General features: G+C 37.0%; 1 protein-coding gene across 1 annotated transcript in view; it reads left to right on the top strand.

Moving 5' to 3' along the window:
* Window positions 1-18,594, top strand: part of ANKRD17 (ankyrin repeat domain 17) — a 138,500-nt gene that overhangs the window by 88,388 nt on the left and 31,518 nt on the right. Inside the window, exons 19-24 of the mRNA XM_008067275.2 lie at window positions 1,681-1,823; window positions 2,662-2,875; window positions 3,406-3,581; window positions 4,855-5,017; window positions 7,628-7,723; window positions 10,192-10,308. Of these exons, the coding sequence (XP_008065466.2) occupies window positions 1,681-1,823; window positions 2,662-2,875; window positions 3,406-3,581; window positions 4,855-5,017; window positions 7,628-7,723; window positions 10,192-10,308 (909 nt within the window). The remainder of the gene's footprint in view (window positions 1-1,680; window positions 1,824-2,661; window positions 2,876-3,405; window positions 3,582-4,854; window positions 5,018-7,627; window positions 7,724-10,191; window positions 10,309-18,594) is intronic.

Here is an 18,594-nt window from a genome sequence, read left to right as displayed (position 1 = left end):
TTTTCTCTGTGAAACACGTCCTGTTGTTTCAGTTGTTACCTATTGTTTTAGTTGTTAGCTTAAGAATATTTTTCCAACCTCGTCACCATCTTGGCTATTCTGTTCTTTAAGTCAGTATCCCTCCTGAAGTGTATGTAAAGGTAACTGGCCAGTGAGCTGGTGGTCCTCTTCAAGCATCTTAAAAATAACTTTTTGCTCCCTTTTCCAGTCATAGCACATCAGATTATATTGAATTCTAATCTTAAACAACTAGGTTTTTAAAAATAAATGAATAAATAGAAAAGTTTAAGCAGTGGAATAATTCCTGGACAAAAGAATGAGAAAGACTGAGAAACTTAATAATAAAACGATACAAGTATAGGAAGATAGGGATTGGTGATACTTTATTTTGTAGTTTAAGAATTGTAACTTGAGCAACCCCCTTGAGTCCCCTCCCACTGTGGGAGCTTTTCTGTCCTCTCAATAAATCCTGCTTAAAAAAAAAAAAAAAAAAAAAGAATTGGAACTTAGTGCTAATAAAAGCTTGTATTTTTTTTCAGTTCTTGCTGTTTCTGTAAATTTTGTCCCTTTGTATTTGGAGTAGATGTTGTATGCATATGTAGTTAGATGCACCTGCTACTAGAGATGTTCTACACAAGAGACAACAGTAGACATGTCCCTACTGCATTGTTCCTTCTGGTGGTGTCATTTTTTTTTTCTTCTGTAATCCACAGTAGAGGTAATGGATATATTAAAAGTATTACAAACTATATATTAAGTAAGATAGTGAAAAATGACCGACTTAATTTGATAAATTATTTCTGCTACCTCAAAATAAGTAAAGATAAGAAAGCAAAATATTGCCTTAACTGACATTTTCAAATGTATGTAGCTTGAAATAATACTTGCTTTATAGAATTACAAATTTTCGGTGTTGACCAAGAAGAAACAGCTGATTTTACTTAAAAATACTAATAAAGCCAGTGAGGCACTAACATTGTGATAAACTGTGTATTTTTATTAATGTGTAACAGGTGAGGTTATAGCAGTAAGCCTTTCGGGGTAGTAATTTTGCCTGTAAACACACTCTTGCTTTAATTTGGTGTCACTAGAACAGGTAAGCATTTGAAGTAGTTAGTAAAGCACTGGAAAGTTATTTTGCTATAAGAATCACAATTTTTTGTTGTTGAATATTTATTTTTGGGAACAGACCAGTCATCTGAAAGGTAAGTAAGGTCAGTTATATTACATAATGAAATTGAGAATTTTTATTAGAGTTGTCTCCTATTTTGTTTATTCTAATGCCATATTTTGTTTTGTTTTTATAACTTTGTCACATAAACCACCTGGTCTTGCTGTTCTGAAAGCAAAAATGTGATGGACATGAAATTATATCTAAAGTTAGGCTTAGCTTTATTCATACAAGTAAAGTTTTAGATGCACAACATTTGCCCTTTATATCTTCCATGAATACCGTGACACCATTTCAGGAGATTTCTATTTGAGTCTTGACAGACTATCTCTTTGTTAGCTTCTAAGGCCTCCTGCTATCATTTGAGGTTGGTCTTATGTAGAGAATGAAAGAACATTCCCCTTTTTTTGTTATATAATATACCGGGAAAAAGAGAAATAAAAGCTATAAACCTTGAAAATGTGTCTCACTATAAGAAGAAAACCTATGGATTTTCTTTTCCTTTCTAGGTGGTGGAGCTGTTGCTAGCTCGGGGGGCAAATAAGGAGCACAGGAATGTTTCTGACTACACGCCTCTTAGCCTGGCTGCTTCTGGCGGCTATGTGAACATCATCAAGATACTGCTAAATGCAGGCGCTGAGATTAACTCTAGGCAAGTTTTAGTCTCTCTCTCTCAGCTCCTTATTTAGTAGGAGTGTCATATTATAGATTTTGTAGAACACCTTTTTTTTAAAAATTTTGAGGACCTGTTTTTTAATGCCATATTTGGTAAATCCCTTTATTACAAATTTAAGATTCAAATATTAGAGATTTTTCAGATTAATTTTATTTAAACAATTAAAGCTTGACATAGAACTTGACAATTATTGATTACTGTCTTTCTTTTGGCACTGAAAGTAAACATATCTTTCTCAGGGTTTCTACTAAGCAAAAAAATATGTACTTTAAGGTGGAAAGCCCTAGCCAGGCAGGGTGGCTCACACCTGTCATCACAGCACTTTAGAAGGCAGAGATGGGAGAATTCCCTGAGTCCAGGAGTTTGAGACCAGTCTGGGCAACATGGCCAGACCTCATCTCTACAATACATCAAAAAAATTAGCCGGGTGTGGTGGCACTCGCCTGTGGTTCCAGCTACTTGGAAGGCTGAGGAGGAAGGATTCCCTGAGCCCAACAGGTTGAGGCTGAAGTGGCTGTGAGTGTACCACTGCCCTCCAGGCTGGGTGACAGAGTGAGACTCAAACTCCAAATAAAGAAAGAAAGATGGAAAGCCCATCCTAATAATATGAGAGAAGTACAGAAAGTATTCGCCTAAGACATTTCTAATGGAGTCATGGTAGATCTCAAAAACTTACTAGGGCTGAGAAAAATGTGTGTTTTAAATAATCCTGCAAATAAAAAAAATCTAACCTTAGAATTCTATATCACCAATTTTTCTGGATCATTTTAAATGTGTATTTTTCCTTTTGTTCTCCCCATACCTGCACCCCCAGAACTGGTAGCAAATTGGGCATTTCTCCTCTGATGTTAGCAGCTATGAATGGGCATACAGCTGCTGTTAAGCTCCTATTAGACATGGGCTCTGATATAAATGCTCAAATAGAAACCAATCGGAACACTGCCCTTACCTTAGCCTGCTTCCAAGGAAGAACTGAAGTGGTTAGTCTTCTGCTTGATAGAAAAGCAAATGTTGAACACAGAGCTAAGGTAAGAAAAAGTCTGACGTTTGCACATTGATTTATTGCTTTGATGTTTAAAATGTATAGCAGCAACTTGTTGATAATTTTAATACTTGCTAGTAACATCACCTACATATATATACATGCATACATATATATATATATTTAATCAGAAATCATTCTGTATAACTCAGTCATCCATGCGTGAAAATACCTTAGCAATAGATTTGTATAGGCAATAATGGCACACACTAAGGTTATCAGCTGAAAAAGATAATATACTATTTTGAGAAGAAGGTAGGGGAACATTATATTGAGTACCAGTTATATCCTGAGTGCTTAAATCTTACACAGAACTTTTTTGCAATACCATTGAGATTAGGTAGAATTATTTTCTTTAATCAACTGTTACTGAAGGAAGCTGGTGTCAGTGATGAAATTCAGTTATAATCTTTGTAACAACTGTACCATATTGCTGCCTCAGATTGTTATTCCTTAACATTTTAGCTCTTTCTAGTCTCTAATGTCTTGCTGTTTTTTATTTTTCACCAAACCTAGACTGGTCTGACACCACTAATGGAAGCCGCTTCTGGTGGATATGCAGAGGTTGGCCGAGTTCTTTTGGATAAAGGTGCTGATGTTAATGCCCCTCCTGTTCCCTCCTCAAGAGATACAGCTTTAACCATAGCAGCAGATAAAGGGCATTATAAATTCTGTGAGCTTCTTATTGGCAGGTATGATATCACCCTACCCTTCATATATGAATATAAGCGTTGTGATTACCATTCTTTCTGGGCAGTCATACTATTTAAAAAATCACATGTGATTACTTCTCCCTCTATAAATTGCAAGTGCTTTCCCCCCCAAACCTACCTGTTGTTTTCCAACCATCCGGAGCTATACTATGTCATCTGATTTGTTTCAATGGAACCTGAAAATATTTTACTTTTTTGTATATATACACTTGTAAAGTCTGTACTAATAAGCTATTTGAACATCCAGCTCTTGTTCTCCTTACTTGCATCTCAAACACAATTTGAGTTTTATAAAAATACTACTCCAAGACATAAAACTCTGGCAATGATCTAAGGTTTCATTGTTGATTTTCTTGTTCTTTACAGTAATTAGAACTTTTAGGTGGTGGTTATGGAACTGTTCAAGATAACAGTCAGGATCCCGGACAGTTTATACTTTTTCAGTCACTTAAAAGTTGCCTTCCAGTCCTCCAAAGATGCTTGTCTACTTAATTGGATTTCCCACCATCTTAAAGACCTTTAAATGGTATCCCAAGCAGTAGTATTTGGTGATAACTGCTATTAGCTATATAGCATGAGTCTTCTCATCTACCATGATGACCGCTGAATGTAAACCTGCATGTTATTAAGTTTATTTTTTCCTGAAGCTGCATACTACAAAATAGGTTGAACATCCCTAATTGGAAAAACTCCAAAATAAAAACTCTTTTTCTTTTTTTTTTGAGTTGGGGTCTCACTTTGTTGCCCAGGCTGGAGTACAATGTCACCATCATGGTTCATGGTACAATCATGGCTCACTGAAACCTCGACCTCCTGGGCTCAGGTGATTTTTCTGCCTCATCCTCCGAAGGAGCTGGGAGTATAGGAATGTACCACCATACCCAGCTGAATTTTTTGTAGAAATGAGGTCTTGCTATGTTACCTGGGCTGTCTGTTTATTTGGTTTTGCAAAATACAAAACTTTTTGAACACCTACTCAAAGGAAATGCTCATTGGAGCATTTCAGGCTTTAGATACCAAATTTTGGGTTATAGATGCTCAACCTGTACATGAATATGTCATCTGAAACAGATATGATTGCCTCATAGGATATTGTTTATGTACTATAATTCTGAAAGACATATTTAAGTATTTGAGTATTAAAAACAATTCTTATCTTTATAGAATATTTTGACATGTTAATAGTTGATTTTTGTTATCTGTGTCATTCCAGTCTATTTAAGACAGTGCTGTCTGTGCGATTCATTTTTAGGGGAGCTCATATTGATGTGCGTAATAAGAAGGGGAACACTCCATTGTGGCTAGCAGCAAATGGTGGACACCTCGATGTGGTTCAGTTACTGGTGCAAGCAGGTGCAGATGTGGATGCAGCTGATAACCGCAAGATAACTCCTCTTATGGCAGCATTTAGAAAGGTACAAGTCTTTTATCCACATTTATTTACATGGATGCTTTTCTCTTACACAAGGGGGTACATGGGGTAGCGATCACCGACGACTCTCATTTTGTGGCTTAGCAGCAGATTAAAGCAGTAATACAACATGCGAGTAATTACTCTGATGGAAACATTGAAAGGTAGATAGATACTGGTGTTGCAAAACATCAATAATATTAACTATATTGAATATCAGAGCTAAGTAAACTTTTAGAAGACTGTTCTAAGTAGTATTTTCAAAATCTAGTTGTAATCTTATTCATCTTTCACAAACGGTAAATCCAATTAAGGTACTTAAGTACCTGTATTTGGTTATTCTTAATACTTATATGTGGATGGGTATTTTATTGTATGTGGATTGAGTTAATCATTGACTCTACTAGGAAAAAGGAATCTAAATAATGAAAATCTTGCTACTTTAAACTACTGAAAATTGGGCATACCACATTTAGAAGCAGAAGTATGAATTTTGTGGAAGTGAAAGAAACTTTCTCTTTCTTTATATAGCACAGTGTATAAATAATTTGATTTAATTAATTGGTTAATAGTATTCCATTGATCTTAGTTTTGTTAATGGGGAAACCAGAGTACTGTTTCAGGTTTTTTTTTTTTTATTTTTGCCCTGCTGTTTTTGGAAATTATCTGAAATCCAATATGAGTTTGGTATTCAAAACTACCACAGTTTAGTGTTTTTAGATCTCATTTCCCATTATGAATTCCTAATGTGGAGACTTATCTTCTTCTTGCTTGGTCTTTTCCTTGTTCTTGTCTCTTACATCATTGTTTTCATCTCTTAGTATGCCCATGTCTTTACTCATTTTTCCAGTGCTATTCATTCTTTGGTATAGTTTAAAATCACTCCTTCGCAAATACTTCCCATTCTGTTTGAGCTCACAATGAGATCTCTACTCTCCCAGAGGCTGTACAAGTTCTGTAATCCTTTGTCTTTATCATTCATTGTAACAAATGCAATTTTTTTTTTTTTGAGTTGGAGTCTCACTGTCACCTAGACTGGAGTACAGTGGCCGCTCCCAGCCACCGCAGCCTCGACCTGCTGGCCTCCGGCAATCCTTCCGCCTCAGCCTTCTGAGTTGCTGGAACTACAGACGCGCGCTAATTTTTGATTTATTGTAGAGATGAGGTCTCACCAAGTTGCCCAGGCGGGTCTCGAACTCGCGGGCTCAGGCTATCCACTCACCTCAGCCTCCCAAAGGCGCGGGATTACAGGCTGAGCCACCAAACCCGGCTACAAATGCATATTTTTGTATTTTATTGTTCTAATGTATAGCATGCATATTTGCATGTCTTTCCAAATAGACTTAGTTCCATATGAGTGGTGCTTATCTTTCATACTCTTTTGTATCATTCCACTATTTTTTGAGCACCTACCATGTGCCACTGTGATAACTGTAGTATTGTGCCATATAGGGTACAAGTTATACCTTTTAAAAATGTAATTTCATCAAGGTGAGATACATGCCTAATGTTAGGCAACTGTGTGAATTGTCCTATATAAATTAGTTTAAAGATTGCGGAATTAGGGTGCGGTAGCTCACACCTGTAATACCAGCACTTTAAGAAGCAGAGGTAAGTGGATTATCTGAGTCCAGGGTTTTGAGACCAGCCTTGGCAACTTGGTGAGACCTTATCTCTACAATAAACGAAAAAAATTAGCTGGGCAGGATGGTGTTTGCTTGTGGTTCCAGCTACCTGGAAGCAGAAGGATCACCTGAGAACCCAGCAGTTAGAGGCTGCGGTGGCCATGAGTGTGCCACTGCGCTCCAGCGTGGGCATCAGAGTGAGACTCTGACTCAAAAAAAAAAAGAAGATTGTAAAAGTGTTAGAGCCTTTGTGAATGATGCAAGTGGCATTTGAGTTACTTATTAAAGGATAGCTATTCATTTAAGGGAAAGTTTAAAAAGATGCTGTTGGAAAGAAGGAGGTAGAAGCAATAGAGGATATATACTAAAGAGTAACAGTTGTTTATCCAAACTAGCTAACTTAGAAGTACTGTGTCAGAGAACTATAGTGTGGGTTATAGAAATGGGAATGGCTCTGGAATGCTAGTCTAAAGATTTCGAACTTTGTGAGCTGTGTTAAGTGAATAATATAACTAATTCTCACAAAAGAATTATCTTCTTTCACACTATCTAGGACAATACTATGCATTTGGTTTTTATCTGAAGGAATGAGAAAGCATAATCTTTGATTTTATTCTTCTAATCCTTAGAATCAACACTGGATACTCATGTTTAGGGAGTTAGCTAGGAAAAAGATGAAAGTTATCCACCCCCAAGTGTATCCCCTAGTTTTCTTCTTGGTACTGATTTTGGAATTATTGGTTTTTTACTCAGAATTGTTTAGCATTTTAGGTCGTATTATTCTCTACTTTTTTGGAGGGTGGAAGAATGAGGGTGAACACTGTAGATTTAACTCTTAAGAACCAAAGCCTGTCTCTTTTTCAGTTACAGTGTAGATATGCAATTAAGTCTTTACTTTCTGGCACTAATGTTAAATTTTGTTCAGACTGTAGATGTACTGAATGCTGTTAGAGTCTGCTTTCAATCTGACATTGATATCTATTTTTTAGGGTCATGTGAAGGTGGTACGCTACTTAGTCAAAGAAGTCAATCAGTTTCCATCAGATTCTGAATGTATGAGATACATAGCAACCATCACTGATAAGGTAATAAACTGTTCAAATTCATCCCACTATATGAGCTGGGGATTTCATTTAATATATTGCCTATGCTAAGAAAGATTCTTAGAGCAATAAGTGTGGTATATATCAATTTTCATTTATGTGCTATTTGGGGATAAAGTATGCCATTTAAGAGGCTCTTCTAAATAATTTACCTACCTAGTGATTCAATGAAACATTCATTGTGTTGGAGTTGTTTTATCTTTTAAGATAATATTTGAGCTAATTTAAGTTTCATGTGACTACTGAATAATTCAAAGCAATATTGTTATTATTCATTAGTGCTATCATCTACATATGTATTTTTATCTAGACTGATATCTTTTCTGAGAAAGGAATGGCTCAGTGGATTTTTATTTTCCAGTCAATTGAACATAGTACTTTTAATAATGGGCAAGAGGTCTTGAATATAAAATATAGGTTAGGATAACTGACCCTTAGTTTTACTTAAGTTTTAGAATGAATGAGCTGAGCAGAGTGGTGGCTCACACCTGTAATTCCAGCACTTTGGGAGGTGGAGGTGAGAGGATTGCCTGAGCCCACAAGTTTGGGCCTACAAGTATGTGCCACCAGCCTTGGCAACATGGCGAGACCTCATCTCTACAATAAATAAAAATATTAGCTTGACATGTTGGCATGTGCCTTTAGTTCCAGCTACTTGGAAGGCTGAGGTGGAAGGATCATCTGAGCCCAGCAGGTTGAGGCTGCAGTGGCCATGAATATCCACTGCACTCCATCCTGGGCAACAGAGTGAGACTCCGACTCTAAAAAAAAAAAAGAGAGAGAGAGAGATCTAATTGAGATTTTCTCCCAGTGGCATTTTGACTTGCTTCTGAAAAATCCAGAGAGGGCAACAAATAGAAAAACATCTTCCTATTACATTATCATGGTTGCTGTTGTATGAGAGTGAGCAGCTTTTCTCCATAGGTTGTATTTAAAATAACTAAGTCACTATCTTGCCTGGCTCTAAATTTCTCTGTGACAGTTAACGTTCCTGTGTACCATAGTTTTTTAGGGAAAGAATGGAGAAGTTAAAAATAAATATTTTAAGATATTATGATAGCATCTTTAATAATATCAGAAGTAAGGCCAGGCACCGTGGCACATACTTGTAGGCCCAAGCTACTCAGGAGGCTGAGGTGGGGTATCACTTGAAACTGAGTGACTATAGTACACTATGATTGCACCTGTAAACAGCCATTGCGCTGCAGCCTGGGCAACATAGCACGGCCCTGTCCCTGAAAATAAATAAAAATAAAACAGAAGTTGTTTTAAAATAAGGAAATAACCCTTGACTGTCCCAAAGTGTGTTTTGATAGTGAAATCACTGAGAAAAGTGTGTAAGCACATGTTTGTGATTCTTTGATAAGTGATTCTTATACATGATGTTGTAGCAACAAAGCTTAAATATTTACAGACAGTTCTTGCCAAATACTTTAGGAATTTTAAAATCTGTTTTCTTTTTGACATTGACCATTTCCTTTAGCCCATTAGCCAGCCAGTATAAATTATTTCTGTTTGCTTAATTTCTTACATTCAAATTATAGTATAAATAATTTTAATTTTTCAAGTGCCAGTCAAACGGATATTATTTTGAAGAATGACAGAAGCTGTTCTTTGATGTGTGTGTATTTTTAGAGACAGGATCTCATTCTGTGTCCCACAGGCTTCTGTGCAGTGGAGCAATCATAGTTCATTGCAGCCTCTAACTCCTGACCTCAAGCAGTTCTGCCCCAGCCTCCAAAGTAGCTAGGACTACAGGTGTGTGCCACCACATCCAGTCATTTTTTTCCCTAGAGACAGGGTCTCCCTATGTTGCCCAGGCTTGTCTCAAATTCCTGGCTTCAAACCATCTTCCTGCCTCAGCCTCCCAAAGCACTGGGGGCCACACCTGGCTAGTATTTTAAAATGTACCATTTAAACTATGCTTTTATGCCAGGCACGGTGTTTCAATCCTGTAATCCTTGCACTTTGGGAGTTTGAGGCGAGAGAATTGCCTGAGTTCAGGGATTCGAGACCAGCCTGGGCAACTTGGTGAAACCTACTCTCTACAATAAATCAAAAAATAAGCTGGGCGTGGTAGCACACGCCTATACTTTTAGCTAGTTGGAAGGCTGAGGTGGAAGGATTGCCTCAACCAGCAGGTGGAGACTGCAGTGGTCGTGAGCGTGCCACTGTACTCCAGCCTGGGCAACAGAGTGAGATTCTGACTCAAAGAAAAGAAAAAAAAAAGCCAAAGTGGCGTCAGGTGGAGAGCAGGGCAAAAAATAAATAAATGAATTTTTAAAAATTGTTTTTAATTACGCTTTTACTTGTACCTTTTTTGCTTTCTTAATCCCTTTCATTGATTTTTATTACTTGAATTTAAGTTTCTTAATAAAGGTTTTCATGTGTAGGAATCTCTAAATGTGAATTGTTCTTTGAGCCTGGAAATGTCTTAATTTTCATTGTAGGAGATGCTGAAGAAGTGTCATCTTTGCATGGAGTCGATAGTACAAGCCAAAGATAGACAGGCTGCAGAAGCAAACAAAAATGCCAGCATCTTGTTAGAGGAGTTAGACTTGGAGAAGGTAATAATAATCCTGACATGTGAAAACTACCCACTTTTTCTATCCTGATTTTTCTTTTAATTGATAATTCATGGTTTTTTGGTTTTGTTTTGTATTTTGCTTTAAATTGTGTACAAGGTTCAACTAATGGAGACAATTATGAGTACATTAAACATTCATTAGTAAAGCTTTTTGGAATCAGATTAACAGAATTTTATTTATAGGAATCACATTGATCTGGAAGTCAGAAAACTTAACTTCTAATTCTGAATTTTAATCTTATCTCAGATAATGATCTCTTAACCCTCTACTACATCTATGATTCCCTTATGTAAGACCTTGAAATTTATTGCCAACAGATTTATCAGAAGTACCACGTGCACTACCACCTAGTGAAATAAAACCACATCGATGTTTGCTGAGTGCGTTTTCTCAATGGGTGACTTTTCTTGTACTTTTCTCTTTCAGGCAGACTACAGCATCATTCTCACCTATTCCCATGGGGAGTAAAATACTCCAAACAGCATATAGTTTGAACAGCCCATGACTTCTCTCCCCTTCTGCCATATTTTCCCCATTAACTGTACTCTAGAACTTACTAGAAATAATCATAGCAAGAAAAGAATTGGTTTGGTGTTGATTATGGGACTGCCATATTTCATCTTTTAGAAAAGGTGCAAAAATGCTATAAAATTTAGCATGTAGTGCCTAAATTTATAAAGAATATTCAGTATACTTCTTTGAATTGAAATCAGGTACATTTTTTTTTATGGTGTTACTGACTTAAGCTCTGTATTTCATCCTGTATAAAGAAAATATGAATTAGCCAGACACGGTGACTCACGCCTGTAAATCCTAACAATTTGAGAGGTGGAGGTGAGAGGTTTGTCTGAGTCCAGGAGTTTGAGATCAGCCTGGGCAACTTGGCGAGACCTCCTCTTTACAATAAATTAGCCAGGAGGGGTGGTGTCCACCTGTGCTTCCAGCTACTTGAAAGATTGAGGTGGAAGGACCACCTGAGTCCAGCAGGTCAAGGCTGCGGTGGCCTTGAGTGTGCCACTGCACTCCAACCTGGGTGACAGAATGAGACTCCTACTAAAAAAAAAAAATTATTGGAATTATTGTAAATATTTTATCTTAATTTGAATTTGAAAACACACTTTTCTGAAAAAACATACTATTAGAAATTCTTCATTTAAAAAATTTTTTATTTAGATTCTGATCACACTAAAATTAGCTTTTTAGCAATTTTCAAGTTTTAAAAGAATATGAGTGCATGGAGAGAAAATTCTTATGATTAGTATAACTGTTACTTGATCTGTTTTATATTCAGTTTCATCTAACACTTATTTAATACCTACTGAACATCAGGATACAATAGGGCCAAGTTATGTGGTGGAATACGTATCCTTTTATTGTCAATGAAAATACTATTACCCTCATTTTAAAATGGAGAAACTGAATCTCTCAGAGGTTAAGTAACCTGCCTATACTAGGCTGAGATTTGAATCTAAGTTTTAAATTGAAAACCTCTCTGATTTTCTGCCCTTCTCTAATTGAAAATAACCTATATCTTTTAGCTTTTTCTTCCTGAAGTATTAGTTTTTATTCAATTTGTTTTTGCATCACTTTCATTTTTAAATATCAGAATCTCTAGTAATTACTTTATTATTTTATACTTCTAGAAAGCATTATTTCTATAGCTGAGACAGATGTTATTAAATAAAATCTGTTATTTTCTTTATATCTTTGATGTTTATACATTAAATACATTTTGGGCACTTAGGGAGGCTGAAGTGAGAGGATTGCCTGAGCCCAAGTGTTCAAACCAGCCTGGGTAACTTGACGAGACCTCATCTCTACAATAAATCAAAAAAGTAGCCGGACATGGTGGTACATGCCTGTAATTCCAGCTACTTGGAAGACTGAGGTGGAAGGATTGCCTGAGTCCAGCAGGTCGAGGCTGCGGTGGCCGTGAGCTTGCCACTGCCCTTCAGCCTGGGTGACAGAGTGAGACTCCAACTCAAAAAAAAAAAATACATTTTGGTATTTACTGCATACTTGCAGATTGCAAATTCAGGAGCATCTTTTAGAAGATTCTATTAAAGATGTTGTCCTCTGTCAACTTTAATTAAAAAAAAATTATTACGATAGTGTTCTCAGTTTAACTGAAATAAAAATAAAAACATATGCCATCATCTTAATCTGGTTAACCTAGTATGATAACCTTTTTTTAGAGTCTTTACCTCGACAATTACCTTTTAAAACCTTAAGTCATCTATCTACCCACACTCCTTCTAATCCCTCTCAGACCTTGCTTTTAATTTTCTTTTGGTCCCTTTGCTCCATACCGACCATCCTCTTTTTTTCCTCTCTCTGCCATTTAGGATGTATGTGCCACAAAATGGTGCCTGGCCTGTAGTAGGCACTTAATAAATCCTTGTTGAATAAATACTCATATATATTGTGATGGTGTACTTTTTTTAAAAACTGAATTTTGCAAACATTATTCTAATACTTGCTTTTCCCTCCCTCAATGATTGATGGATATTGTCATTTGATAGTGATTTTAAATAACTGCAGAATATTTCATAGTAAGTTTGTTCCACTTTTTTGTCACTACAAATAATGTTGTAATAAACACCCTTATACATGTTTCCTTATATTTTGCTGCTTTTATTTTTATGGAATAAGTTTCTTCAAATGGGTTAACATACAATAGGTCCCTCCTTATTTGCAGTTGTGCTTTCCCTATGATATGAAAATATTAAATGGAAAATCCCAGAAATAAACTATTCGTAAGTTTTAAATTGTATGCTGTTCTGAATAGTGTGATGAGGTCTCATGCCATCCTTCTGTCCTGCCATGATGTGAATCCTCCCCTTGTTCAGCATATCCACACTGTGTGTACTATCCCCCTCGGTCTTTGGATGGACTGTCAAGTCATCATAGTGCTTGTTTTACTTAATAATCCCAAAGAGCAAGAAGAGTGATGCTGGCAAATTGTTATAATCATTCTCTTTTATCATTAGTTATTGTTGTGAATCCCTCACTGTGCTTAATTTGTAAATTAAGCTTTATCATAGGTATGTTTGAAAAAAAAATAGTGTATATCAGGTTGAGTACTATCCAAGGTTTCAGGCATAGGATATATTTCCTGTGAATAAGAGGGCACTACTATATTTTTTACTTAGTAAATACTTCCAGAATATTTTCCCACTACCATTAGAAAGACTCCAATTCATGTCTTTGCATTCTTGCCAGCATTTTTTAACCTTGATGTTCATACTTGTAAGACCCTTAGATTAAAAGGAAGTTAAGAAAGGAAAATAATTTGCCAAAGCTAGAAAGTAGTAGCATCTGGGTTGGATTGCAAGCCTGTCTACCACCTTCAGTGCTTTTATGCTTTTAATAAAAATTACCCCAAAATACTAAAAAAAAGAGAAGCTTCTTTCAAATGTCACGGTATATTTCCCCATAATATTAGAACTAAATGCAATAAGGAATTCTGAATCATAAGTTAATTAGATAAATTGATTCATCTGCATGTACTGAATGCTTTTGAGTAGGGGTAGCACATATAAAAATTTTTATAGAGGCGCCTCTTCTTTCCTGAACTCCTTTTTTAAGTTGGAGTCTCACTCCGTTGCTCAGGCCGGAGTGCAGTGGCACACTCATGGCGACCCCAGTGTCAACGATCCTTCTGCCTCAGCCATTGAAGTAGCCAGAACTATAGGCACATGCTATCACGCCTGGCTAATTTTTTGATTTATCGTAGCGACAAGAACTATGTTGCCCAGGCTGTTCTTGAACATATTTTTTTTTGAAGAATTATCAAATTGAGGTCTTAGAGTTTGGTTCACTATTTCAAAATTGTGATTTACATCTAGGAAAATATACTTTTTTGGCCTTTTGAGATATATTACATTCTGGCATCACCATTTATGATTCAGGAACACTGGAGTTAGTCTTGACTGGTCTGAGTTAGATTCTACAAGGATAATGTATTTCTCATATAAAAATGCTTTTTTGATCAGTTTTTATCATTTGAAAGCTGGGCGTGGTAGCATGTGCCTATAGTTCCAGTACTTGGGAGGCTGAGTCTGGGAGTTCAAGTCCAACCTGGGCAACAAAGCAACACCTTGTCTCTACCAAAAAAAAAAAATGCTGAGAATATGGGCCACTATATTCTTCAGATTCCCTCATACTTAATTTTTTAAACATTTATTTATTGAGCATTTCCTATATGTAAAGGTCCCTGCTCTGTAATAATTCCACTGATCAACTGGAATCCTCTTAAAGTTAATTGCTTGCTCTCTTAGGACATTAACAACTAGGTTATGTTCTTTGGCTGTTAGAATTTCTAGCATGTAATAGATTTAATGATCCCCCGCAACTTCATTTCTTAGTTTTTTTCTATGTCTTTTTGTTTGTAAATTTTCATAGCCTTTTAGGAAGCTAGATATAGTATATTTTTAAAACATACCTATCACATTCTCAGTCTCACACATTTCATTCTCTGATGATCACTTTCTGTCTTCTTGGCTTTACTCCCTCTAGAATTCTGCCTTTAATAATTCTGTCAATAAATGATAGGAGTCATTTGTATTGTACTACCTTATCACTGTTTCTTACTCCTTTCTTTGTCCTTATTTGCACCTGTACCCCAGTAACTAAATGTGTCTAGAAAAAACACTCAGGCTTTATAACTAACTTAGCTTTTTTGTTTTTTTGAGTCGGAGTCTTATGTCGTTCAGGCTGGAGTGCAGTGGCATGCTCACGGCCACCGTAGCCTCCACCTGCTCGGCTCAGGCAATTATTCTGCCTCAGCCTTCCAAGTGGCTGGAACTGTAGGCATGCACCACCATGCCACCATAACTTTTCTTGGTTTATTGTAGAGATGAGGTCTTAGCAAGTTTCCCAGGCAGTCCTCTCACCTTTGCCTCCCAAAATACTGGGATTACAGGCATGAGCCATCATGCCTGAGTGATTAATTTTACTTTAAACGTGTGAAAGTATTAGCCAGGTGCAGTGGCACGTGCTTGCAGTTCCAGCTATTTGGAAGGCTGAGGCTGAAGTATCACCTGAACCCTTTGTGCCACTGCACTTCAGCCAGGGTAACAGAGTGAGACTCCAACTCAAAAAATATGTATGTGTGTGTGACAGTGGACCCTTTCATGGTGATTAGTACTTACATTGTGTTTCCTTAAACTGTTAATGCTGACTAGTAGTTAAAATACTGTTTCCCTAGTTTAATTATCTCCCCGCCATACAGACTGCTATTTACTTTCTCCTCTATCCTCAGACTTCCAATACCTCCTCTTCTTCACCTTCAGTAGATGACCTTGCATTCTGAGAAAACTGAAACATCAGAAGAAAACTTCCAAGGTTTTCTGCACCCCACTTCTCTCCCCACTGATACCTGCATCTCTTCTTTTTTACCTTCAGTGGATGATCTTCATTCCCTATCAGTGAAAAAATTGAAGCATCAGAAAAAATACTTGCAAAGACTTTCCTTATCCCATTTGTCCACCACCGATACCTGCACCCATATACACCTTACCAGTGACTAGATATACTTCTTGTAATCAGACCCTTCATTGTCTACCAGGTCATATAGTTTCTCCCAAACAACATTGTTGCAGTTTTGTTTCTCCTATTTTTCCTCTCCTGAATTTTTTCATCAGGATCCAAGCTTACTTCTCCAATCTTAAACACAAAAAGCTTCTTTTGACTCCATCTCACTTATCTCAATCTTTTAACTGCAGACTCGTTGATCTGTTCTCCTTGCAGCAGAACTCTGTGAAAGAGTTGTTTTGGCTATCTTCAGCTTTTCTTCCTTTCTCACTAATCTATTCTTGCTAGGCTTTCACTCCCACAGTTCGCCAAAATTGTGCTTTGTGGTCTCCTGTGACTCTCATGTAGCTAAATCCAGTGATTTCTCCAGTGTTATCTTACTGAATCTAATTACATTGACATACTGCATATACTCCCTTCACTTGTCTTCCATGCCACTACATGATCTTGGTTTTTTGGGGTTTTTTCGTTGTTTTTTTTTTTTTTACCTATTTGGATGTTCCTTCTGTGTCTGCTTTGCTGGTTTCTTCTCTTCTCTCCTACTTTTTAGTTGAGCATTTTGACTCATTACATGGCCATCTTTATCCACTGGTGGTCTTGTCCTGCCTTCTAGCTTTAAATATAAAGGCTGATCCCAAATTTATACCTCCAGCCCAGACTTCTTCACTAAACTTCAGTGTTATCTATGCAATTAGCTATTCAATATTCAACATGTTCATTTGGATACCTAATTAGACATTCATGCTTAGGTGTCCAAATAGGAATTCCTGATCTTTGCCCACTCCACACCCACACCTCTTTTGATTGCTCAGACCAAAAACCCTGAAGTCATCCATAATTTCTCTCTATGCTCCATTGAGTTGGGAAATCTTGTTACTTTTATTTCAAAGTATATGTAGAATCCTAATCACTTCTCATCATGGCTCAAACCATTAATATAGTCTCTTACCTGTATTGCTTTGTTATGTAAGAAGTCTCCTGATTTCATCATTTCTTGTAGATTATTCTTTATGTAGCAATCAGAGTGATTCTTTTAAATCATTTAAATCATTTAAAGCAAGTCATATCACATTTATGCTCAAAACCCAACAGTGGCTCTCCATTTCTCTCCCTGAAAAGGCCCTGCAAGGCCTTAGGTGTGATCAAGCCCTCTGAAAACCTTTCTGAAACTTATTTTCTACTATTCTCAGCCACACTAGTTTACTTGAATGTAACATCTTTAGGACTGACTCATTGCTTGAAATATGTCATATCCTTTAAATGTTCACTTACCTTCACCTCATGAAGTGTACACTGATTACCCTATTTAAAAACTAAAATGCCTTCTGTCCACAAACATTTCATCTAGCTGCTGTTCTCCTTTTTTAAACTGTACTTAATCACTTTTTGTCAAACTGTAGTTTACTTACTTTGTCATCTGTACCCTCCCTTTCCCTTACCTAAATGTAAGGCTGGTGAAGGCAGGGATGTTTTACCGTGCACAGCACATAGCAAGTTACCAAAAAATTTTTGTTAGATTCTCCCTCTACTTTCCTTTTTTAAACTGTTGACATCACTACTCTTTATACAGAAACGAGATATTGATACCACTTTAAGCTTTTCACTTATATTTGGCTCCAATTCTCTATATCTGTTAAATGAGTTACTGTAGTAAATGAACTTTGAGCAGTGCCTGACACATATTAAAGCTTCTATTTATTTGGTCTCTACATGTCATTATCATCTTCACTTTATATTTTAGCTTTATCTTTGGCAGTCTCTGTCTCTGAGCCTTTGGTTCCATCCTCTTCCTGAGTTATCACTGCTTACCTGAAGTATTACGGTAGGTTCTTAACAGTCTTCATGTCTAAATAGCTTTGCCCTTCTCATCTTCAGTCTAGTCCTCTGCTCCAGTGTGACTTTTCCAGTTTCCTGTATTTCTCTAATGCACAGGTGGGATGTCTTACTCCTCAAAAACCTTCAGTGTCTCTTCATTGAGTACTTGGGAAATCCCATCTGTCCAGGCTCTCTTATGTCTCCAGGCTTATCTGTTTCCATGGCCCTGTACTCCTCCATATCCTATTCACTTTTCTATCTCCAAATGTATAATATTTATTTATTTTAAAGATGTGGGGTACAATTCAGGGTTAGTTCTATAGTCTAGACTGTCTTTTTCCAAGTCCTTCAAAACCTCATCTTATAAAGCTTAACACTCAAATGTCACTTTGTTTCCTGAACCCTCAACTTTAGAAGTCACCAGATGGATTATTGCCCTTTCCCATTCTACAGTAGGTCATTTTATGACTTGACTGTCTCTCATAGCCTCCGCTCTCTCCCACATACAAACATAACAGCAGTTCCCCAGTAAGTAAAGTGAGATTTAGGCCTGTGTATACCTTTTGAGAAAATGTAGGAAATGAGACTGAATTTCTAACCTTACTTCATTCATTTTTTTGGAATTGGGATCTCATACCATCACCCCGGCTGGGATACTTGGCAGGATTGTGGCTGACCACAATCTGGAACCCTCGGGCTCAGGCAGTCTTTCTGCCTCAGCCTTCTAAGTAGTTGAGACTACAGGAATGCGCCACCACGCCCAGTTCTTAAAATTTTTTTGTAAACTGGGCTCAGCCTGTAATCCCAGCACTTTGGGAGGCTGAGGTGAGTGGATTGCCTGAGTCTGCGGGTTCTAGACCCACCTGGGCAGGCGAGACCTCATCTCTACAATAAATCAAAAATTAGCCGGGCGTG

Source organism: Carlito syrichta, unplaced genomic scaffold (assembly GCF_000164805.1).
Source record: "Carlito syrichta isolate Samal-C Ts95f unplaced genomic scaffold, Tarsius_syrichta-2.0.1 Scaffold309465, whole genome shotgun sequence".
Lineage (NCBI taxonomy): Eukaryota > Metazoa > Chordata > Mammalia > Primates > Tarsiidae > Carlito > Carlito syrichta.
The sequence above is the reverse complement of the archived record's forward strand: the minus strand, read 5'-3'. Positions and strand labels throughout refer to the sequence as shown.